General features: G+C 51.6%; 2 protein-coding genes across 2 annotated transcripts; one reads left to right on the top strand and one right to left on the bottom strand.

Moving 5' to 3' along the window:
• The first annotated feature begins 3,888 nt into the window (after positions 1-3,888).
• DNAAF8 (dynein axonemal assembly factor 8) lies at positions 3,889-14,398 on the top strand. The gene is given in 9 exon segments (XM_087815665.1): positions 3,889-4,049; positions 5,929-6,060; positions 6,979-7,452; positions 9,229-9,346; positions 10,737-10,878; positions 12,103-12,231; positions 12,695-12,781; positions 13,607-13,765; positions 13,767-14,398. Coding segments are annotated over 9 exon segments (1,524 nt in total). The 5' UTR covers positions 3,889-3,920; the 3' UTR covers positions 13,921-14,398.
• A 293-nt stretch (positions 14,399-14,691) lies between these two features.
• Positions 14,692-23,718, bottom strand: ZNF500 (zinc finger protein 500). Its single transcript, XM_087815666.1, is given in 6 exon segments — positions 14,692-17,267; positions 17,269-17,453; positions 17,455-17,738; positions 20,437-20,613; positions 22,169-22,291; positions 22,294-23,718. Coding segments are annotated over 6 exon segments (1,299 nt in total). The 5' UTR covers positions 22,592-23,718; the 3' UTR covers positions 14,692-17,035.
• Between the last annotated feature and the right edge of the window lie 551 nt (positions 23,719-24,269).

The raw sequence follows: 24,269 nt of genomic DNA, 5'->3' as shown, positions 1-24,269 counted from the left end.
CCACAGAAACTAGGATGTGACTGGTGTTCAGCAAATGTTAAGTGACTAGGAATCTTCCTATCAGCCCCTGAAAGTGGGAGAGAGAGGACAATACCAGGAAGAAGAATCTGTGATTATGAGAGCCCTTTATTCTAGGAATTCTACCCAAATCAAGGCCAAGTCATTAGCTTCCTAGTAGAACTCTCAGGTCCAGGAGTGACATTTGTCTCCTCTTCTACTTTGGGTGGGAAAGAACAAGGAAGCAAGTGTAGAAAAGGGAGAGAAAAGAAGGGCCACGTCCAGTTCAGATGGCCTAAAGGTACCACAGAGATTCACAGATGCCACTAGGACCTCAGTTTCTACTAAAGAATGTTTCCAAGCTCCAGGTGACAGCCAAGATGGCCAAACAACAATCAAGCTGCCAATTTGAGAGAAAGGATTTGCAGGCCCTTTGCAAGAGTATGTGTATATGTGATGGGGCCTACAGGCAACAAAATTCAGGGCAAAGCCCTGCCTCCTGGAACCACCACCTTTCACACTGGCAGGGCCTGAGTTCAAGCAACTCTCACTTCGCAGGTGAAAATCCTCACCTGAGCAGTTCTGACCCACAGAGCCTAGATTAGAAGCTAAATAAACTGAGCGTCAGTTCAGAGCTCCTTTCAATATGCCTCTCGAGCCTTCTGTGGGTGTGCCTCTTCTACCCCAAATGCCTCCTTTAGGGTGGGGCCCATGTTCTCCCTCCTTTTATTGGATGCTCACTTGTCTGACACCTCGAAGGGCGCTGAGGGGCAATCAGAAGCAGGCCCCTGCTCAAGGAGCTTAAGGAGAGAGAATTTGGATGCGAAGGGACCATAAAGCTATTATTACCTCCTTTTCACCCTGCCACATGCCAGACGCTCTGCAATGACGGGGGTATTCGTTATGCATAACATGATTATATTTGAATTCTTGTGGAAAATGTCTTGCATATCGCTTCCAGAACTTATCTTCAGGAAGTAGTACTACGACTGGGACCTTTTTTCACTCTACCTTTTGGTCTGTCCATTTTGTAAAATACTAAATACCCATTACTTTAAAAATAAGCAAAATGTTAACTTAAAGCAAAAACATGACGCTAGTGGTCGACGGTCACGCCCACAGGGAAGAGATCTGTAAGAGCCTCAGGGCACCTCCTCCAGCCCTGGCTCAAGGGCCTTCCCCGGGGCCGGGGTATCCCCACCTCGTTCTCAGGCCCTGGGGCGGGTCCCTAGGGAAGAACCCGAGCACCTACGGCACACACGTCCCCTGGCGCCTCCTTCCAGTAACCCCACACGGAACATGGCTTTACCGACCCCGCTCCACAGCTGCAGAAGCAAAAGCTCCGAGTCATAAACTCACACGGCGAGCAAGCGGCAGGGCCGGTCCCGCCCCGCACCCGGCTGCGCAGGTGGGCAGCAGGTGCCGGCACCAGCGGGGCCGGGCCGCCGCGGACCCTACCTGCGCTGGGCCTCCAGCCCTGGGCCGCCTTCGGCCAGCTGCCGCCGCCAACCCCGCGTCCGCTTGCGGCCGCGCTCCTCCGGCAAAAGCCACTCTGCGCCGCGTGCCCCTGGGCGCCCTCCTCGCCGGCTGCCTCCGCGCCTGGACCCCGCGGCCCGGCTCCCGCCCCGGAAGTGGTTGAGGAGGCGCGGAGCACGCCGGGACGCTCGCGGATCCTCGGAGCTCCAGGGAGCGCGGTGGCGATAGCCGGTCCCACACCCGGACCTTCCCGTCAGCTCGCCCGGGCTCTCTGTAGGACGCCCGCTGCAGCCAATGAGCAGGGGGAGCGCGCCTGCCCCGCCCCTCCGCCGACCATAGAAACCAATCCTATTTCAAGACAGGCAAGACGCGCCAAGCCCCGAAAGAGGCGCGGGGGGGAAGCCGTTGGCCGACCAGTAAAGTAAGGCTCTGCTGAGAGGGTATTCCGGAGGCGGTGGAAGCCTCCGTAGTTGCACTGCCGCCCAAGGGGGCGAAAGCGACCGGAGGGACGCGCTGGAAACAGTATAGCCCTGTCGGGACCGCGCAGGGAGGGGAGGCCGGAGGTGAGGGGCCTCGGGCCTGCCGCAGCTGCAGAGAGAAATGTCGGGAGTTGGACGGGACATGGGAGAGACAGGGGCTGGGAGTGTATGGGAGGACAGACGCCGGGTTTTCCGATTTCCGAGCTTTATTTAGCCTTTAAAAGCGTGACCAGGAGACGGTTGGCGTCTAGTTGTCATAACAACCACCCTCCCCGTAGCTGGGTGGGGGGGGCAGGGGCGGGCCTTTGGGCTGCAGCCAAGAAACGGACGTGGATTCAGAGTGGATTCGGAGGACACTTGAGCTGCGGGTCTGCGTAGCGTTTGGGTTAAACCTCATCTGCTGGATGAGCCCAGGTCCCCAGCTTGGCCTTCAGGACTCTTCGCGATCTGGTCCGTTTTTATCTCAAAGTCCAGCAACTGACACCGTCCCGCCGCAAACTTGTTGGGCAGTTTTCACTCCTCTGCGACACTGATAAGTTCCTCCCGCAGCCTTTCCCTTTCCCTTTCCCTGGATTGCCTGGTCCACCTAAAGAACTTACCAGAGTCTCTGGTAGCTCCCTTCACCTACGTGATTCTGCTGTCCTCTGATCTGCCCTGCAGCCAGAGAGGATCCCATGACGTTCCCACTGCATGCATCCACACTCTGCAGTTGCCAGTTCTGGGTGCACCAAGCTCCTGTTCCCCCTCCTGTAAGCACTGAAGAAGCAAGAAGCCCCCACTCACGTCTCCTGCTGCTAAACTGATGGGAGCCCTGACGCAGAGTGACAGCCAGCTAGGGCTGGAGCGGGATTCCCACTTTATAGGCCCTGCTGCCTCTCAGACTGCAAGGATTCTCCAGGCACTGGCTCTGAGATACCATCATCCCACATTCCTAAAGCCCCCTTGACCTTGAAGGTCTGGGCCTTTTCCTTTTAGACTGGGATATAAAAGGTGGGGCTGGTTCGGTGCCTGGATATAAGGGGTTAAATTGAGTGATGACTCAAAAAAAAAAAATCTCCTGGGGACTCCAAAATGTCTCTGGTCTATTCCTTAGTAAGGGAGCAGTAAAAAGTAGTAGGGCCCCTCTAATTTTTTAAAAAAACTATATATTGATTTTAGAGAGAGGAAGGGAGAGGGAAAGAGAGAGAAACATCAATGATGAGAGTCAGTCATTGATCTGCTGCCTCCTGCACGCCCCCTACTGGGGATCAAGCCCACAACCAGGCTATCATCTACATTTTATAGATGTTATATTGTTAGTAAATGGCAAAGATAGAATTCGTATCAAAATTAGAGGGGCTTTGCCAGGCTGGCGTGGCTTAGTGGTTGAGCATCGACCTAAATTTCTGATCAGGGCACATCTGGGGTTGTGGGCTTGATCCCTAGTAGGGGGTGTGCAGGAGGCAGCGGATCAATGACTCTCATCATTGTTGTTTCTCTCCCTCTCCCTCTTCCTCCTATCTCTGCAATCAATAAAGATATATATATTTTGAAAGTAGGTAATAGTATTTATGTTAGAGATATATAGTTTACATATATCTATATATCATATACCTGTATTCTACAAATCATATACCTATGTACATCAGTATATGTCAATACATATATCTATATGTTATCATATAATATTATATATATCATATGCATATATCTTCAGGCTCCATACAGCACTGCACACACACACACAGTGCAGGGCACAGTGCCTGGCACTCAGTAACAGGAACCTGCAGAACCAGAAGGGAAATGGGGTAGGAGGTCTGTGAGTTGGTTTTCATCCCCCACAAAGTGGTAGATGCTTTGAAAAGGCAACCCTCTGACCCCCCAAACTCTTGATCCTTGGTCCCTGGATCCTGTCACCTCACCCCACATCCTCCGCAGGGTTCCTGGGATGATGACACACTGAGAAGCTTCCCCTGAGCCCAAGCCCCCATGGCATCCCAAGACAAAGATGTGGGGCCCTCACTGCCCTCTCCCTGGGCCTCCCAGATGGGGCCCTGGGAGGCCATTCTCAAGGCTGTCAGGGAGCAGCTTCCGTCTCTTGACTCGGATTCCTCTTTGGTAAGTAAGCTCCTTCTTCCCATGTTGTCCTAGGCCCTGACTGCTTTTCCTTTCCCATGACAAACGTGATGCTGATGCATGGACAGCTATGGAGCCTATCAGCTCTGAGTTCATCATCAGTTTTTGTTCTCTGAATATATTTATTGGTGCTCAGCATCCTCCTAGGCCTTATCATTGACCTCAAATGACAACTGGAGAATTCCTCCTAGGGCTTTTCACAAGGCACTGACATAGTAGCCACTCTCAGTAGTGATTCTGGCCAAGTCCTGACCCAACAGAGAGTTGAGAAAGCACCTCAGCAGAGGTGGGAAGAAGAGCAGGAGCATCAGCATCAAGCAGACCTGGGTCCCCATGCCCACTCTGTTGCTAACTTACCATGCAATCTGTGGGCAGTTGCCACACCTGAGTCAGCCTCAGTTTCCTTGCTGCAAATTCAGATAGTTATCACTGGTACAAATTTGGGATTCTGTTTGTAGAGTGCCTGGCCCAGAGTTAACAGAGTTAACAAAATCATCCTAGCTTTTTTTTTTTTTAATCCTCACCCAAGGATATGTTTATTGATTTTTAGAGAGAGGGGAAGGAGGAGAGAGAGAGAGAAACATCGATGTGGGAGAGAAACATCAATTGGCCATCTCCCATATATGCCCCAAATAGGGATTGAACCGCACGCAACCTAGGTATGTGCCCTGACCGGGAACTGAACCGCAGCCTTTTGGTGCATGGGAAGATGCTCTAACCAGCCGAGCCATTCGGCCAGGGCTTTATCCTAGCATTTCTCTCATCCTGGCAGACACCTAGTTTGCTTTATGGAGGACGATGATAAACAGAGAGGTACATCATGAAAGACTTAAGGACTGAGACTCCACGTTGAAAATTGTTGTAAGGATTAAATAATCTACATTAGAGCACAGTGCTTGGCACATGGTGAATGTATAATACATAGTAATTTTCATATTGATCACATGCATTCAGCAAACATTTAAGGAGCCTACTCACCCTGTTCAAGGAGTAGGAGGCCTTTGTAACATTATACACTGTGGTGGGCCCTGCTTCACCATGATGGTAATTGTGTCTAGTTCCTGTTGACTAAAAGAATGTTGGGTGACAAAAGTGACTCTGAATTTAGGTTTAAATGAGCTATACCAGCTTCTCCACATAGTGGAAATTAGGCTTGTGCATACATGTGAGACATAACAGTGACCCCATGAACAGAGCGAAGTAGGCGATACACCAGGTAGGAGCTCAACAGTGGATGTCAAACTCACAAATTGAAGCTGGGTGTTTAGAGAGCAAAGGTTTTAGAAGTAACAAGTCAGATTTGGTTCCTACCTGTGGCACTTGCAAAAACGAACATGACAGCTTCAACCTCAGGGATCTTCTAGTGCACAGCAAGGCTAATAGGGAGTAGATAAATGCCTTTTCACATCTTCAGAATACTCCTGTGAGGTGGGCTGGTGACTATAAGTGCCTCCCCAACGCTGTCTTAGAGGTGACAAACCAAGGCTCCATGTCATTAAATGCTGGTTCAAGGCTTGGGGGAGGGGGAGAGCTGGACTCTGTTCTTTTAGCTACTACTTCAGTGCCCAGTTCATTTCGCACCAGGCATTAACTAAGCACCTGCTCTATGCAGTGTCTTAAGGATGGCAGGTATGTGGAGAACTGGGAGCTCACTCTGGATCTCACCTCCACGAGGTGGTGCTGCTGAGCCCACTTTTCTAAATTGGCCACAGGAACCAACCCAGGGCAAGGCCCTTCAGGAGAGAACTGATAGCCCCTATGGTTGGTTCCCCAGCAGCAGAAAAGGGCAGGGTAAATGGGTGAGGCCCTCTTGGCTCTGCCCTCTGCCCTCTAATCCCAAAGCTCTCTTGTCTGTCCACAGTCAGACTGCGGAGAAGAGGAGCTGTTCATCTACCAGCGAAATCAAACCACCCTGATTCCAGACTTGTCGGAGGAGCTGGCTGAAGACCCTGACGGGACCTGGGTCACTCCAGCCAACAGGTCTCCTCCTGAGGTCTGTGGAATGCAGGCTTCAGGGAGCCACAATGCTGGGAACCTGCTGGCAGAATGGGGTGTGGGAGTGAGTGTCCATGGAGTTCACTGGACTCTAATAGCAGTGGGGTCAAAGAGATTAAAACCCCTGGCCCAACATCTCTGCATACCCAGGCCTTTCGCCAGGTATAACCCAAGGAGTTCAGACATCAAACATTTACCCTCCTTGTGCACAGTACTCTTCCAGGAGCCCACCACACCTTGGACCAGGGGTTTTCTTCATTTCTATGATTACTTCAGCAATTCTTCTAGATGATTTTTTAAAAAATTGAGATGATAAAATCTGTACCAACTCGTGGGGGTGGAACTGTGGACTTGCTCTAGAGTCAAAGGGTCTGGGTTTCATCTTGTGACCCCTTAATAGCTTTGTGGCCTATTCATGGTGGCCAAAGGTGGAAGCAACCCATGTGTCCATCAACAAGCAAAATGGATAAACAAAATGCGGTCTAGCTATACAGTAGAATATTATTCAGTCCATGAAAAAGAATAAAGTACTGGCACATGCTACAACGTGATGAACCTTAGAAACACTGAGCTGAGTGAAAGAGCACAAAAGAACAGACAGTGTATAGTTCTACTTCTATGACATATCTAGAATAGGCAAATTCATAGGCACAGAAAGTAGATACAGGTTTATCGGGCTGGGTGAGGGGAGGTACAGAGTTTGTGTTTGGGGGTGAAAGAGCTTAGGAAATGGATAGTGGTGATGGTTGCACAGCATTTTTATGAATGTACTTAATGCCGCTGAACTTTACATTTAAAAATGGTTAACATGATAAAGTTTATTATATACATATTTACCACAATTAAAAAAACACACAAAACTTCCCTAAAGTATGTTTTTGAGGCTGCTTACTGAGGACATCTGTTTTCTCAACAGCCACCTGTGGTGCCTGTGGAGTTCTCAGCAGAGCCCTGGGGTGAAAGGAATGCAGGGATGAAGGAAGGAAGGGACCCTGGCCAGCCCTTGGAGAACAGTGGTGAGAGAAGCTCTCTTCTTAGGATGCCTAAAGAGACACCCACATGGCAGGAAGGTGACATGTCTTTCAACACCAAAGGATCCCCGAGTCCTCCCTGGGGACCGCAGGGAGAAGCCACCCTCTGTCTCCCAGAAGGAGACCCAGGGATGGACCCAAATGCTGCCTCCTGGGTTCGGGAGGGCTCAGACTCTGCAAACCGGAGAGCCCTCCGAAGGGAGAGAAGGAAGATGATTGAGAGAGACCTACTTCATAAAGTCACCTGGAGTGACCACAGTGAAGTGAAGGAGACGCCCCGTGAAGCTGAAGCGACAGGTCGAAGACCAGGAACTCCACTACAGGGGCCCCAGGAAGGCCTGCCAGTGCTCTCCCTCCAGGTACGCAGCTCCTCTGCCCTGAGTGTCCTCAGGGTATGCCCTGTAGTGGTCCCTAGATGCTCCTTCACAGCCAACTTGAGGGCTGGCCCACTATACCTGTTTTAATCTGTGGGCGCTGCTATAACAAAATCCCAAGATCAAGGCACTGGCACATTCCACGTCTGGTGAGGGCCTGCCATCTTCTTGCTTTGTCCTTACTTGGTAGGAGGGGTTGGGGGCTCTTTTATGAGGACACTATTCCATTTATGAGGTTCCCTGCCTCATGACCTAATCACCTCCCAAAGGTACCATCTCCAAACCCCATCACTTTGGGCGTTAGGATTCCAACACGTGACTTTGGGAGAGGCGCCAACATTCAGTCTACAGCAGCTACCTTAGGCCCATGGTCCCTTGTCCACTGGCAGGCAGGCTGTCATACCTGTCTCAGGGGTTGTGCAGTCCTGGCAGATAGACCATCCTCAGGCTGAGTTAACAAGAACAAGGAAGAGTAAGGAGGCACCAGCCTTTTTTTTTCTCTTTTTTTTAAAGTGCTAATTCCAAGCATGTATATATAAAGACACACAACTGCATATTAGAGAACAGACTCTGTCAAAGCATAATTCTCAAAACATTAAAGCTCCCATTCTCATACAAATAGTGAACACCTGTTAGCATTGGATTTAGCTCGTGAATGAGGGACTCAGCAGGATGACAAAACCAGTTCAAAGAGATTATGAGAAACTAGGACTTTGTAAAACGCCGGGGGGGGGGGGGGGAATGAATGCCAAGATAAAATTGCTACATTAAGTGCAAATCAGTCAATGTCTTACAGGGCAACGGAACTGATACCTATGGGGCTATCTTCTTTACTGGACAGAAAAGAAAACCATTGCACCTTCTCAGTTTTAAAAGTTGTAAAAGAGCCCTCGCCAGCGTGGGTTCAGTGGTTAGAGCGTCAACCCACTCACCGAAGGGTCACAGGTTCAATTCCCGGTCAAGGGCACGTACCTGGGTTGCAGGTTTGATCCCAGCCCCAGTTGGGGCACATGCAGGAGGCAGCCCTTCCATTCTCTCTCTAAAAAAAATAAAAATAAAAAGGTTGTAAAACAGGGGTGTCCCTGATTGATTGTGTAAACCAACCTCCCCCTAAAAAGGTAAGCTTAGAAAAACTCCAGCATAACATAGAAAGGTCACGCAATTCTCTTTTTTGCCTTATTTACAAATTTTGGATAATTTTCTTAACAACTTAGAGAAAACTGGCATCAAGGTGTTCATGGAGGTAATTTGCACCAATTCCTTTCTTATCATTCCATTCTTTCTGTTCATCCCTAAACACTTTTATTTTCACTCACCTACAGGGCTTCAAGGAGCAGCAAGGTCTTGCATAAGAAACATTAATTCCAGATTAATTTCCCTCCTCCAACCACACCCACTCTGCCCCACAGCATTATTTTTCAAGTCCTCCAGTTTTCAGCACCTGCCTAGAACTTAAAAGCAAAACTTTTTAACCTTCCAACATTTTACAACTGTATGAAGCTTAAAAGTTTTTTAAAAAGCACAGGGTTTCCTCCAGGTCAAAATATGCCTTTGTGCCAGACACAGAAGTATTTTCCTAAAAGCCGTAGGAAAGAGGTGCAGACCCCAGGTGGTTCATTCTGCAACACAGAGTGGATGAGTGAGCCCCATCTGCAAATGTGGGCATGCCTCCAAACTGATTCCTACCCCAGGACATCCTATGACAGCTTCCGTTGCCTCCAGTACCCTGCGGCAGCCTTGTAATCACCACTTTAATTTCAGCAACTTGAAGAGTGGGATTTGGATCACATCCTTCAGAGTCTGGCTGGACGAGAAGACGACCGGGGAGATCGAACACCTGGAGCAGTGTGGTGGGCAGCTGATCACCTCCAGAGCAGAGGTCTGACTTTAAACACCAAGTGCATCCCCACAAGCAGCTCCTTCCAGGTCTGACCTTAAACACCAAGTGCATCCCCACAAGCAGCTCCTTCCAGGGCCTCTCAATAAATAGGTCCGTTTGTCTGGGCATAGTCAGCGCTGCAGCCCACCATGTCCTCTCTGCTGCTCAGCCCTCACCATCTTGAACATTCAGGTGCCAGTCCTTGAAAGATTTCATTCACTAACTCATTCGCTCATTCATTCACTATATGTGTGACTGCCTGCTATGTGCCAGGCATGGACCAGGCCCTGGGGATACAAGACATAGTCCCTGCCCTTGACCCTCACCTTTTTCTCCTACCCACCTCCTCAAGCCTGCCTCTCTTTCTTTCTGGGAGGAAGGTAATCCTGCCTTTTGCACTTCTTCAGCTAGCTTCTAAACACAGTCCTGCTTCTACTGCCTCCCTGTTTACAAAAGAAAGCCAGGGATGTGATTATGGTCAGCACACTTATGGCCTTGCTCTGGGCAATTTTGTAAATAAAACAAAAGCTCCCCCTCTTCTCTAGGCATGGCTGGAAAAGGTGAGTAAGGGCAGGTCTGAGGCACAGGACATTGTTAGGCCTCCAGTTCCAGAGTGAAGGCCCCTCTGGGGCTGATAGCCCCTGTGCTGTTTTTAACAGGGTTTTATTTCTAATTTAACCCCTGATAGCAGGATGTGGTGAAACCTACCCTCCTATAAGGTGGGGTGAGGGTGGGGCTGTAATTGATATCCCTTTTTTGAGGGCAGTGTGGCAGAATCTGTTTTCTATTTAAAAGGCATATAAGCCTTTGGTCAAGCTATTCCACTTCTAAAGTCTATCCTAACACATATTCACCCAGGTGGGTAAAGATGTGTATTTAAGGATGTTCATGTCTGTTGCAGTGTTGTGCACAGTTGTGAAAAATTGAAAGTGACCCATATTTAGTATCAGTACTCAATAGGAGTCTAGCTAAATCAGTTAAACCACAGAACAGCTCAGTGGGGGAATCTGTGTACACTAACGCTGAAAGATGTAATATATTCAGTAAAAAATATATACAGAGGATGATCCCATTGCTATTTTCAAAAAAAGTCAACACAAATTACTGTTAATTATGGTTCCCTCTGACAAGTGGGACTAGGGAGTGAGGGAATGAGACGAAGTGTTAATAAGAAATCACCCCCATGAAGGGCTTAATACAACTCCCTGCTCCCAAAAATACTGCTCCCCCAGCCCTGAGCAGAGGTGGGGTACCAAAGGGGCGGAGTGGGGCCTCCAGGGCCCCCTCACTTCTCCATGTACAAGCTGGAAGTTCATCCATATGAGGGGTCAGGCCATTGTAAGTCAGTGACCAAGTCTCCACTAGGCAGCTTCCCTTGCTCTCCCATCAGATCATGCTGAGCCCAGTGCCCAGGACAGGCTCATGGAACAGCTCACCCTCCTGTGTGCCAAGCAGTCTGGAGCCTCTTCCTCTGCCTGGAAGGTGCCTGCTGACATGCCCCAGGACAATGAGCAGCTGGAGGCCAGGAACAGGTGGGACTTCTTGACAGCCATGGCCCTGTCCTCTTTAGAACTTGCCCCAGCTTTGCAGCCTACTGTGGGTGGGGCACTTGATATGTATTTCTCATTTCATCTCAAGAATCTGATCAGGTAGGTGCTACTATTATCTCCACTTTATAGATGGGGAAACTGAGGCTCAGAGAGGTTGACTTACCCAGGTCATATGTGGCAGAGCTAGGACTCAAGCCCCAATTCTTTCCTCCTTTCCATGAGAACCTTTCCTTTACCACCCACATGGCCTCCCAAGGGCATAGGGCCCTGGTCTTCTGGCCACTGTTAATTAGGCCAGCCCTGGGCATCTGACCCCAGGCAGGCCAATCAGAACCTTTCCTTGGGAATTTCCACCCTGGTATCTCTGGGTAGAGGTGGGAGGGAGGAGAAAGGCCATCTGTGGTGAGAAACACTGAAGCCGGAGGGATGCAGGGGAGGGGCAGAGGTGGGGACAGGGCCCAGCTGCATCCCTTCCCATCCCACACTTTGGTTGTTCCACTTTTTTAGGAATCTGAGAGTCAATGAGTCCCTTTTCACTTGAGTTAGTTGGAATGGCTCCTGTCCCTGGTAACCCAAAGTGTCCAACAGAAATGCCTAGACCCGTGTTGCTCAATCATAGCCACTGGCCACGTGTGGTTACTAAACCCTTGCAATATGGCCAATGCAACTGAGGAACTGATTTTTTTTTTTTTTTTTAATGTATCTTTATTGATTTCAGAGAGAGGAAGGGAGAGGGAGAGAGAAACATCAATGGTGAGAGTAAATCATTGATCGGCTGCCTCCTGCACACCCCCGATAGGGATCGAGCCCACAACCCCGGGCATCCAGCCCTGACTGGGAATCCAACCATGATCTCCTGGCTCCTAGGTCGATGCTCAACTGCTGAGCCACGCCCGGTGGGGCGAGGAACTGAATTTTTAATTTTATTAACTTAATTTTAGTTAGCCTAAGTGTCAATTGTGACAAGTGGTTACCATGATGGAAAGCACAGATATAGAACATTTTAATCATCATGGAAAGTTCTATTGGATGGTACTGGCCTAAATCTTAAGGGTTGTTCTGAAGAGTAAAAGAGCAAATTCGTTGATAGGCGCACCTCAGAGCTCCACACACAGTGGGTGCTCAGTCAGTGGCAGCCATGAGCCCAGCACAGGTCACACATAATCCCCAAGAAGTAACTCAGCACCCCTGCTCTTCTCATCTCAGATGTGCTTTGACCAAGCCAGGCTTCCAGGCAGAGCTGTGTCAGTGGCAGCTAAGGAGCCCGGTGGAGCCTCCCACCACCTTCATCGACCTGAGGCCCATGGAGCCATCAGACCAAGGGTCATTGGAAAGGTACAGGGAGTGATGACAGCCTTGCTACAAACCCACTGCTTTTCAGAAGCCACACTGGCCTAGAGAGGAACAGGGACTTCAACAGACGGGAAGACTTGGGCATGGGAGAGTCCTGTGAGCAGTGCTCTTAGCCGGGAACCAAGCCTGGCCAACAGTCCCACTTGGTCCTCAGCAGGCCCTCCCAGCAGAGAGGGAGGAAGCAGAGGCAGATAGCAATCTTTTTTGGGTGGAGGTCTAAGAAAATAGTCTAGGTGGAGTACACAGCCCTAGGTTGCTTCCCTTCACCACCTGGCAGGAAGCCCAGTGGCCCTTTGGTTTGGGCTGGCTGGGCTTTGGATGGCCTGCCCATCCTCCTGCCCTGGGTCACCAGGGAGGCCCGGGCACTCCAAGTCCCTGGTAGGAGACCTGCCTGGCCAGGGTGGACTGGAGCATGTCCAGAAAACCCTCGTTTCCTCTGTCCCAGCTCCAGCTCCAGCTCCTCTGACAGTGAAGAGCCAGGGGAAGAGAAGACAGCTGCTCTGAGAGACCAGCAGGGCCCATCGGGGCTACGGTAACCACCACGGGCTTCTGCTGCCTGGGGCTGTTCCCTGTCTGCTTTTTGCACAAGCCCTTGACCTGGCACATTTAACATTCTATGTGTTGCACCCAAAGAGCTGGCACATGAGGGTGTGGGGGGTCTGGGAGATGGGGAGGGTAGTCTTGGGAATCCACCTGGGACCCAGCATCATCTCAGCCTGCCTGCTGTCCCCAAACATCACCAATACCACCTTAGCCTGCTCTTGCGAAGGAATTAATACATTTTCTTTCTGAAAACAGCTCCCCAAATTATTTTGCTCCCGCTTGGTGATGGCAGTGGAAGTGAAGAGAGAGTATAGGGATGGAGTAAAGCAATGGTTGTTAGCCAGAAATGGGAGGCCTCAGTGAATTAAGATGTGAGATATCAAATTCAGAGAAGGCTCAAGTCTCCTTTGTGGTACGACCACACTGTGGTCATGGGCGAGTTATAATCCTATACTGTGGCAGTGTCCATCATTTTTGGAATGGAAAAGCTTGCAGATCCTACCCTTTGAGAATGTCAGTCTAATGCAGCTTTTCCCATACTGGGGTCCATGATCAGGCGTTATAGGAAAAAAGAGGGGAAAACATGGGTTGAGAAAGGTCACACAGGTTTCATCCCAGACATGCTTTAACATGCTGACATGAATTGCAACTCAGCAAGGGTGGGAAGCTGCAATCATTTATTTACATATTGAGAACTGGGGGAAATGCTTCTGGAAGCACTCTGGCTTTTATGTGTGTCCTGTGTCAGTGGCAAAGCATTGGGAGGTTTGGCCTCCACTCAGCATTGTATAAGGTTGCTTCTCTTGTGTTACAGGGACTGTACTGGGAAAAGTCAGCTTCTCCAGCAGCTCAGGGCTTTTCGGAAGGGGATGGTTCAGCCCCAGTTGCCTGCCAGCAAGGGTCCTAGCGACCAGAAGGCTCAGGACCCTGAAGATACAGCTGGATCTGGGACTGGGAGGAAGCAACATGTGATACACTGAGTTCAGGAAGACCCTCGGAAGTCCCAGGGCCCTGGGGGATCCTCTTGGGCCAGGAACAGCCAGGGAGGTCCTGGTGTCTCCTCTGGGCCAACTGGATCTTAGGAGATTAGTGGGATGGTTTGACTCTGTCAACATGCCCAGGCCCTGATGGTCCATCCCTCTACCCTCTCGTTTCCATTAGCAGATGCTTTTGCAGCACAGGGCCTCAGACTGTGGATCTGTCACCTACCCCTCTGTTAAAATTTGGTCAGACCATTTTCATGCATTTAGAGCAAAAAGATGCCAACACAAACTTGTATGTACAGTTTGATGACAAATCAACTGCCCCAATCCTCTGAGAGGGCCTGGGAGGAAAGCCATGAAGACAATGGTTTTTGTTCTGATCGTGGACCTGTGAGCCTATTCATCTTTGTCCATTTCTGCATTTTTCCCCCTTTAATGTGCATCTATTATTTCCATCAGACAAGGTCTTTTTAAAGCCTATAAAACTTAAGTAAAACATATTTAGAGAATTTCAGGGTGAAGAGAGTCTTGAAAGAGAATTTAGCCCAATTTTCTGGGTCCCTGGATATTTTGTGTACTTAAATTAACATACCACAAACACACTAAATGAACTTTTGATTGGAATTTGATTTTTTCCCCTTTAAAACACAAAGGCACATAGAGGTTCTAAGGTTCTTCCAAACTAAAGGTGGAGTTGGCCTTTAAATACAGAGAGAATGTTTTAACACCTGAAACTGTCCCCATTTCACAAGGTTGCCCTTGTGGATAGACAGAAAGAGCTGGGGGCCCACAGGAGGCACTCCCGTCTCTCTCACCCTGTTCCTTTGCACTATCATGCACCCCATGCCTCATTTTCATAGCCCTTTCATAACTGTTATTAGCCTTGCTGCCTAATAGGCTGAAGCCCTGATCTGTGGCACCTCTGGTCCCTCCCCAACTTGTTTCCAAGACTCTGCTTCTCAGTCTTGGCCCATCTCTGTCCTGCCTGCCCCATGATGTAGACTCAGGTGGTCCAGCAGGGTCCTTGGCATTTGGGTGCGTGTTCCAGTGTTCAGCTGGGGTCACCACTGGCTGCCATCTGCTGAAGGTGGGAAAGGGTCTCTTCCCATTCAGCCCTGCACCAGGCAAGAGAGGCACTGCTGGGCCTCAGCCAGCCACAGGAAGTCAAGATCAGGGCCACAGACTCTATTTGATCTGGCCACAGGGCTCACACCACCAGCCCCCATTCACAACAAAGGGGATTTTCATTAGAAGCCAGATGCCAGAGGGGCTTCCACAAGGCCATAGGAGCCCCAGGGAGGCCTTCCTGCAGAGAATGTGGCCAGGCTGCTGTCACTTGGGGTCCCCAGGCCGTGTCCCACTTGTGGAGGCCCCTCACCCTCAGTCCTGGGCACATAGGACACGGCAGCCTTAGTGTTGCACACTTCTGTGTTGCCGACCTAGCTGTCAAGAACAAAAGCCATCTTTTCCCTTTAGCCCCATTCCCTCATCTCTACCGTTTTAACGCCAGTATGTTCATTCAGGATGCTCCACAGTGACAGGAAATAAGCTCTGTTCCAGGGTCAACACTGAATTATTCTCCGTCAAAGCAAGTCGGAGGGTGAGGCAGTGGGCGCTCAGGCCTGGAGTGGAAGCCTGTTCTGCCGCCTGGACAAGGTTCTTAAAGCTCTCATGGCCTCAGTTTCCCCATCTATGAAAGGAAACTCATGAAAAGTCCCACATCATAGGACTGCATGAGAGAGCATCACAGAACAGGCACTTGACAGGTCCAGTGGTTAGACGGGGAAGAGCACTGCCACCTCCAGCACCAGTCTGGACCCAAGAAGAGAGCTGGGGGATCCTGGCTGCTGGGGGTGGCGGGTTATTGCAACGCTGGACCAGCTAGATCTGGCTGGGTACTACTTGTCTCACGAGAGCCTGGAAGCTGGCCTAGAAGGTAAAAACCATCTTTAACCAGGGGGCCCCATTCTCTGGAGAACACGCAGAACAGAGCACATGGGGCCAGGATGACTGACATCATTGAGGGAGAAGAGGTCCCATGCCCAGAACCTGGGGTGTAGCAAGGGGAAAATGTATACAGCGCTAGATCGGCAAAACAGAATGGAGCATCAAGAACTGGCATGATGGCCAAAGCCACCCGGCAATGAAGAACGGCCACACTTATGGATGGAATGTTCCAGAACCCAGTGGCTTCAGCAGCTGCCCCGTGATTCCAGAGATGACTAAACTGAACAAGGACTCTATACCTCTTCCCTCAGCCACTCAGGAGCCGTGGATAGGAACAAATCAGAGAGGCGTGTCTACCTCAGAAAGACAAAGTAGGGCAACCAAGGCCGGCCTGTGTCCTAGAACATGGCTAGCTGGGGCTGAAGCAGAGGCAGCCGTGGCCCCCTTACCCTAGGAGGAGGCAAAGCCAGTCAAATCCCCAGACTTCCTCACAGGTGGGGAGGCCAGGAGATGGAGTCTCCAGGAAGTATTCCCACACCAGGCATCCATCCTATAAAACAACTGTGGATCTTTAAAGTAAACCCCAAACTCACCCCATTTCCTTGCCGACACCATTGGAATGTAGAAAAAGCCCCATCGCCTACAGTTTGGAAGTGTGGCAGGGTTGGAGAGGAAGGCTGGGGTATGTAATGCCACAAGCAACTGCAGCCATTGCAGCTTCCCCCACAGTGGTTAAAGTCTCCCCCAAATTCTAGTCCAACCAGAACTTCAGAATGTAACCTTATTTGGAAATAGGGACATTGCAGATGTAATTAAGATGAGATCATTCTGGGGGTGGTGCTTAAATACAATGTATTTAATACAACGTATCCTTTGAAGAAGAGAGGACACAGACACAGGGAGAAGGTGTTGTGACAGACTCAGAGACAGGAGTGATGCTGCCACAAGCCCGGCAACATCAAGGTCTGTGGACAACATCAGAAGCAGGAAGAGGCACAGGATTTCTCTATAAGAGCCTCCAGAGGAACTGGTGCTGTAGACACCTTGACTTTGGACTTGTGGCCACCTGAACTAACAGAATTCCTGTTGTTGTAAGCCGGTCAGCTTGTGGTCATTTATACAGCAGCCCTAGGACTCTAATACACCTGCTCTGTGCCTAGCACTCCACCTAAAATGTCCCACTGCTGTGTCCTCACGCCAGGTCCAGGGGAGCAGAATGTTTGTGAAGATGTCTTAAGGTCAGGGCTTCTGATTCCAGGACAGAAATGGCGCTGGCAGCTTCATGAACTATGACTGACTTATGTGCATGGTGGTCAGGCTTTGGCCCCCAGGAACTCCTGGAGCCACGGGGGTCTGGGTGACAGTTGCACCCCGTCAGTGTAGCTGCAAGGGTGCTTCTCCCCACTGTGGGTGTGCTGGTGTTTGTGGAGGTCAGTGCCTCGGTGGAAGCCCTGGCCACAGGCCAGGCATGTGTACAGCCTCTCACCTGTGTGAGTCCTGCGGTGTGCACTGAAGAGCGAGCTGTTGCTGAAGTGCTTCCCACACACACATGTAGGGCCGCTCCCCTGGATGTGTCTGGTGGTGGATGACAAGGTTGGAGCTCTGGCTGAAGTGCTTTCCACATTCGGCACACTGGTAGGGCTTCTCACCCTTGTGGACCCGCTGGTGGGTGCTGAAGTTGGAGTGGTCGCTGAAGCCCTTCCCACACACGGGACACTGGTACGGCCGGCCCTTCCCTGGTGTGCGTGTGCTGGTGCTTGGTCAAGTGGGACGTTTTGCTAAAGCCTTTGCCACATTTGGGGCACATATATGGATCTGCCACTCTGCAGGGCCCCCTCCTTTCCAGAGGCTGCTGGGATTTTGTCAGGCCCCGGACGGGGACTGGCTCATGACCCGAGAATGGGGGGCCAGGCCTCCTGCACTGAGCCGACAGCACTCCATCCCACTCTGTTCTCATCATTCTCATCCGTGTGTCCTCTCTGGTGTCCTCTCCATCCCTAAACTGCATTCCACGGCCTGAGACAGAGAAAGCAGAGTCCCTGAGGAGGAGGGGAGCTTCTGAGAAGAAAGAAGGCAAAGGGTGGGTGGGCATCCCATCTGAGGAAAGTGATGGAGAGCGATGCTCTTCAAATCCCCCCTCAAAACATAGAGCAGGGAGTGTGAGCCAGGCCATGATGTGAGGTGCTAACACCACGGCAACTTGTTTAATCCTCATAACACCCACAAGGTGGGTACCGTTACTGTCTCATTTTATGGACAAGGAAACTGAGGCACAGGGAGGCTAGGGAACTTACCCAGAGTCACGTAGCTGGTAAGTTAAGAGCCCCAGTAATCTGGCTCTGGAGTCTGGGCTCATAACTTGTAGGCCAGGGGTTCTTGCCCAGGGGCAGTGGTGCACCTCAGACAACACTTGACAGTGTCTGGAAACATTTTTGGTTGTTATGTCTTGGGTAGGAGTATTGCACTGGCATCTAGTGGTGGGGTCCAGAGATGCTGGTGTATATTCTCTGGTACACAGATGGCCCACAACAGGAAACAACCCAGCCCTGATGTCAACAGTGCTCAGGGAGAGAGACCCTGCTCTAAGTTGTTTTGGATGGAATAGGACCCGAAGACCTGAGGTCCCAGATCCTCAGCTTCCCGTTCATGTACTTGGGTACAGCCCGAGGCCCCTTTGCAGATCCAAGTACAAAAGTAGGCACCGTGGTGACACGCGCACAGAATGAGAGGACCCTAACAGACTCTGGCTCTATCACTCCAGACTGTGTGACTGGACAAATGCTTTACTCTGCTTCCTCATCTGCAGCCTCAGGCACAGCCCACCTGGGGACCTTGGAGCATGAGGCATGCTGGGGCCCTGGGGGCGGGAGGCTGGGGAGCAGATATCTTCAGAGCACCCTGGAAAGCTCACAGACCCAATGAGAGACAGAACCTTCTGTCACCCTGAGATATGTCTGCACTAAGACCTTGTCTACCGCAAGGCCCCCTGGCAGGCCCCTCTTGCTCTCCCCTCTTGTCTCCACACTCACTTCCAGAAAGCCAAACCTGGGCTTCAGCTCACACTTACTGAGCCTCAATCCTCACATGAACAATTAAGATGGAACCACCTCCCTGGCCTGTTGTAAGAATTTTTCAAAAGGAACTGAGTCTGGTCGTTCTTCAAAAGGTTCCACACAATCACCACATGACCCAGCAATTCCACCCCAGGTGTAGGCCCAAGAGGGTAGGTGCTGACTGGGTGACACTCTGGGGCTCTCTGATCTGCCTCACACTCGGCATAGGCTCCTTGCCCTCATTTCTCCCTGGGGAACTAGTTTCACTTTTGCTCCTCCGGGCCATATGTGATCCAACACTGATCTGGTATGTGTCTCCTTCTCCACTGAGGGGTTTCTGCTGGAGCCCCAAACTTTTCTCAAGGTAACTCTCTCCCTTTGCTTTTCCTTTAGGCAGGGGTCAGCACACTTAGGCCCACAAGGCAGTACCTATCTCTGTAAATAAAGTTTTCTGTTGTTTCTTGGCTGCTTTCATGCCAAGATGGCAGAGACTGTATGGCCCATAAACCAGAACGATTTATTATCTGGCCCTTTACAGAAAAACTCTGCTGACTCCTCCTCTAAGCCCTTGAGCTTGAACTACACAAACACAATCACCATGGTCTAAACCCCAAAAGAGGACAGGATCTTACCTGGGACTTCCGTTTCCTTCTTGCTGACCCCCTCATCTGAGCTGGCACCACCAGAGACGTCCCTCAGTCTCGAGGCAGCATGAGCTGGGTCCCACAGGCCTTTCCCTCTCCCCAGCTGGGCAATCAGACAGGGCCTGGGAGTGAGGAGTCCTGCTTACAGGTAAAGAGAGGATGTGAGTGTGGGCTGGATCAGAACCATGGGACTGCAAGTCCTTTTCCTCGTGAGGGCAAAGAGGCATCAGAAGAATCTATGAAAAAGTGTGATGCTCTAAAAGACAGAGGTGGGCCCGGTCAGTGTTGCTCAGCGGTTGAGCAACAAGAGGTCACTTGTTCGATTCCTGATCAGGGCACATGCCCAGTGGGCTCAATCTCCAGTAGGGGCATGCAGGAGACAGCCAATCTATGTTTCTCTCTTATCCCTCTCCCTTCCTCTCTCTCTAAAAAAATAAATAAAAAACATATTAAAAAAACACACAAAAAAGACAGAGGTGGAAGGTGTTTTGCTTTTGTGCAGACTCTGTTTCCTCTGAGGGAGAGGAAACAAGGGCCAAGGCTTTCATTGGCTCTGGGAGGGAAACCCTGATGCCCTGGATGAAACTCAGATGGCATCTGAGAAAGGGCAAGACCTCCCAGGAGGCAAAGGTCACTCCAGCAGGGAGTGCCTCTGAAACCCACACACCTGGCCATGGGAGAGAAGTGTTTCCATAGGGATGCTGCAGACCCGGAACGCCCGCTCACCTGGGACCAGGCTGAAAGGAAGGACGTGGCCGATGCCGCCATCTCCTGGTGCTAGGAGGCCACTGGGCCTGGGGAAATAGCAAAGTCACCAGCGAAGCCCACACAGCTCACCTGTGGACACAGCAATGAAGGCCAGGACCTGCAATGAAGCCAGGACAGGTCCAGCGATTCCCTTCCTACACTCTGCTCCCCACCAGAAGCCACATGCACAGAGGCCTCAACCTCCTGCCACACTTTCCCCTTCGCCTCCCTCTCCTGCAGGGCTGCTTTCTTTGAGGGGTGGCTACTCACCCCTCTTTGGCCAGAGGTCAGGGTTTCTCTTCGGTCTGTGGCTCAGCTGGGCTGGGGGCTGCTGACTGGAGTCCTGAGACCCTTCCTCCAGGGACAACTCCTTTGGCCGGGCCTCTGCCTGGCATTTCAAAGACTGTTCTCCCATCTGGTGGCGCACTGCATTGTCAGAGAGTACCTCTAGCCCCCGCACACAGACAGAAAGCTGCCAACCAGCTCTCAGGTCAGGGGGAGACCCACAGGGTCCCCAATCCCTTGTTGGGCACACCTGGCCATCCTCACCACCAAGGTGGCCTTGTCACTGTGCCCTTGGCCCTCCACATGCCACATACAGCCCTACCTCCAGCAACACTCAAGGAGAAGGAATGTGGGCTGGGAAGAGGTCAGGCTCCCAGCCTGGACACATGGAGGACTGGTCTGCTCCTGAGTGAGGCTCCAGTCTCTTTCTGTCACACCACATTGATGTCATTGTCACACTCTTACCCTTGTTTCCTGGTGCTCCCAACAAATCCTGGACCAGAAGGGCCCTGAATCCAATCTTATTTTGGAAGTTGGCATTACTGCATTTGCTACACTTTAATAAAAAATCATTTACAGGTGCTCTAGGATAATCTAATTCCTAATTCCAGAGAAGGTGAATTGGACGAACTTGAGTCTTGGGACAAGAGACATTCCCCAGGGAACTGCTAAAACAGCTGAGGAACCCCTGTCTCAGGCTCCAACATTCCACATCTCTGATAGGATAGTCCCAGAGGTTCCAGGGTACACAGTGACAGAGGGAAGCCATGCAGGAACCCCCAAAACCAGACTGGAGGGGCTGGGAGGGGATCCTGAGTTATTAGTCACCATGACAGCAGGATTTGCTTATTGCACTCAACTGACATCAACTGATACTGTGGTCAGGTTTTGGGGGGATGTGTCTGCCTGCTGGACACAAGGGAACAGCAGTGTGCGGGCAATGGCATTGCCACAAGAAGAAAGTGACCTGTCAGCATTTGCCAAATATCTAACCTGGGCACCTCACTGAAAAAAGAATTAAAACAGGTGAAATGACTTTTTTTTTTTCATTTCAAGGAGTTCAGTGACTAAAAGCAGGTTAGGAGGAGGTGGAGTGTGCTCTAGAGTGATGCCACACTGTCTACAGAGATTTCCTCGATGATGGAAGTGTCCTATAGCTACATTGTCCAGTACAGTAGTCATTAGCCACATGTGATGACTGGGCTCTTGAAATGTGGCTGGTATGACTTAGGAACTACATTTTAAATTTTATTAATTTTAATTTAAAAAGTCACACAGGACTGTTAGCTACTATATTGGATAACACAGCTCTAGAGAGATTGGGGAACATCTGGGGGCACCAATCAGGGCACCCACCAGCTCCTTGTCTTTTGTTCCAGTGTTCTTCCCTCTGTTGGGATCTCTTCAACTCCCAAGGCCATGCCTTGGATGGTCTCCAACTTCCCTCCCATCAAAACCTGTGTCTGGCCCATGCTGTGTCAGTAATTACAAACCAATCCCCACAAACTTAGAAAGGGCTAGTGGAGCTATACATGATTAATAACAGGTGGATGGATACCCGTTGGCCAAGCTTGAGAAACTTTGCAGTTGCCTTCTTCCATTCAAAACATCTGGTTTTCCCAATAGGCCACAGCTGGCCAAGGCTCCAGAGCCCAAGTAATCTCTAAGTGCAGACCTCAGCAGCAGGTCCCTGAGGATCCAGAGTCTATTTCCTCACCTCAGGGCCAGAATGGCCCCCACCTCTCCCTCTGTTTCCTGGGCTCCCGCTGGAGCCCTTCCACAAGGACCAGGGCCTCCTCACCACTCTCCGGCTGCTGCTCCTGCGCCCAGGCCTGGATCTCCCCGGCAGCACCATCAGGAACTGCTCCAGCACCAGCATCTCCAAGATCTGCTTCTCGGTGCGCAGCTCCGGCCGCAGCCAGCAGCAGCAGAGCTCCCAGGGGCAGCTTACAGCCTCCTGGGGCCGGGCCACCTCCTGGTAGCAGAAGAGCCGAAAGAGCTGGAGGAAGGTCTCAGGGCTCAGGTCTTCCATCTTCAGGGAGGGCTCCTCTTCCCAGGGGAAGCCCTCCTCTACCTTCACAATCAGGATTTCATCCTGTTCTAGGGGTGGTGGGGGCTGGAGGCCCTGGGCAGTTGCCATGTTCCCAGTGGGCCTTGCTCCTTCTCAGGCCTCAGGGGTCACATCTATCTCTCCCTATACCTCTGGCCAACCACTGGGATATGTTTTTTCAGGGCTCTGTGGACAGACGGTAACATCATTTGGAGTACACTGGGGCTCGAAAAGTGTCTGCACCCATAAGCCCCTGCTTTGGACCCAGGGCTAACACCCTCACTAGCAAAAACAAAGAGTTGAAATCGCCCTGGCCGGTGTGGCTCGGTTGGGCACGGTCCAGTGCACCCAAAGGTGGTCAGTTGGATTCCCAGTCAGGGCACATGCCCCGGTTGGGCGCTGCTCCTGGGTAGGGGGTGTGCAGAAGGCAGCCCATTAATGTTACACTCTCACATCCATGTCCCTCTCTCTAAAAGTCAATAAAAAATCTTTAAAACAAACAAACAAAACAAAGGGTTGAAATAGACCACCGTATCTCTGCTACTAATTCCTTGGTAGTTCCGGGGCAAACCACTTAACCTCTCTGGGCCTGAGCTTTCGCATTTGGAAAGAAGAGATGGTGATTCCAGCCACACACAGGTTGCTGAGAACTGACCGGGAAGGCTGAGCGCAGTGCCTGGAACCGGTCAGAGCCGGAGAAACGCTGAGTTTTCATTACGTGAGTTGACGCTGTGGAAACAGGGAGGGAGCCAGAGCCCCCTCTGCCCAGGAGAACGAAGACACTGTCTCATCCTGACTCCGGATTTCGGGCTCGGCGGCAGGCCCCTCCATGGGCCCCGACAGGAACCCGCGAGTGGACAGTCACCACGGCGGCCCCTCCATCTCCAGGGTCCTGGGAGGGTCGGGCCTCCTCAGAGGCTGCTCAGTCTCGGAAAGTGAGCGGTGGCCCAGGCCGGAGGGCAAACCAGGGCTCTCAGCGGGATGGCGGTTAGAGTCGGGACCCCGCGTCCCCGAACTCACCCGCTGCGCTGCGGGCCCAGGAATGTCCAGGGCGCGCCCGGGGCCGACGAGCCGGGACGGAGACTAGAACGCGGGCGCCGGGGGCTCGAAGGGCGGGCTGGCTTGAGAGGCAGAGAAGCCCCTGCAGAAGGCGGGGCCGGGACGGGTCCGTGCAGGCCATTGGCTGACCGAGCTGTCCAGCTTGGGAACGTGCAGCGTGGGCGGGTCCAAGGGAAGCACTGGGCGGGGCTTAACGTAGCCCTGGAACCCGTCGGAGCCCAAGAAACGCACCCGGCTGTTAAGACCCGTAAGGAGTCTGGATTGGCGGGTCTTTGGGAGGCGTAGAGGGTGACGTAGTCCTCGCACCTTCTGCTGAGACGCTGTCAGGCGTGGGTCCGAGACCACGTGGGCGGGCCCGCGAGGTGCATTGTGGGTAACTAGCCCCCCCCCCCGCCCCTTCTGCGAGTACTAGCTAGCTCCCCGAGGCTCCGCGTCTGGGGCGTTCCCCCCCACCCCCACCCCCACCCCCACCCCACCCCCCGCCTCCCATACCCTCCCTCCCCTCGCCTGAGAAAGTCCACGGCGGAGGAGACCTTGGAAAGTTCCTTTTTGACTTACATAGCACTTTGTACGCACCAGGCTCTAGGCTAAGGGCTTTCCTGTTCTTAACCCGGCTCATCTTTGCAACAACCCTAGGAGGTAGGTACTGTTACCCCTATTTTACAGACGAGAAAAGCACAGAGTTCAATGAGGTTGGTACCCAGACGTC

Source organism: Miniopterus natalensis, chromosome 3 (assembly GCF_054644295.1).
Source record: "Miniopterus natalensis isolate mMinNat1 chromosome 3, mMinNat1.hap1, whole genome shotgun sequence".
Classification (NCBI taxonomy): Eukaryota; Metazoa; Chordata; class Mammalia; order Chiroptera; family Miniopteridae; genus Miniopterus; species Miniopterus natalensis.
The sequence above is the reverse complement of the archived record's forward strand: the minus strand, read 5'-3'. Positions and strand labels throughout refer to the sequence as shown.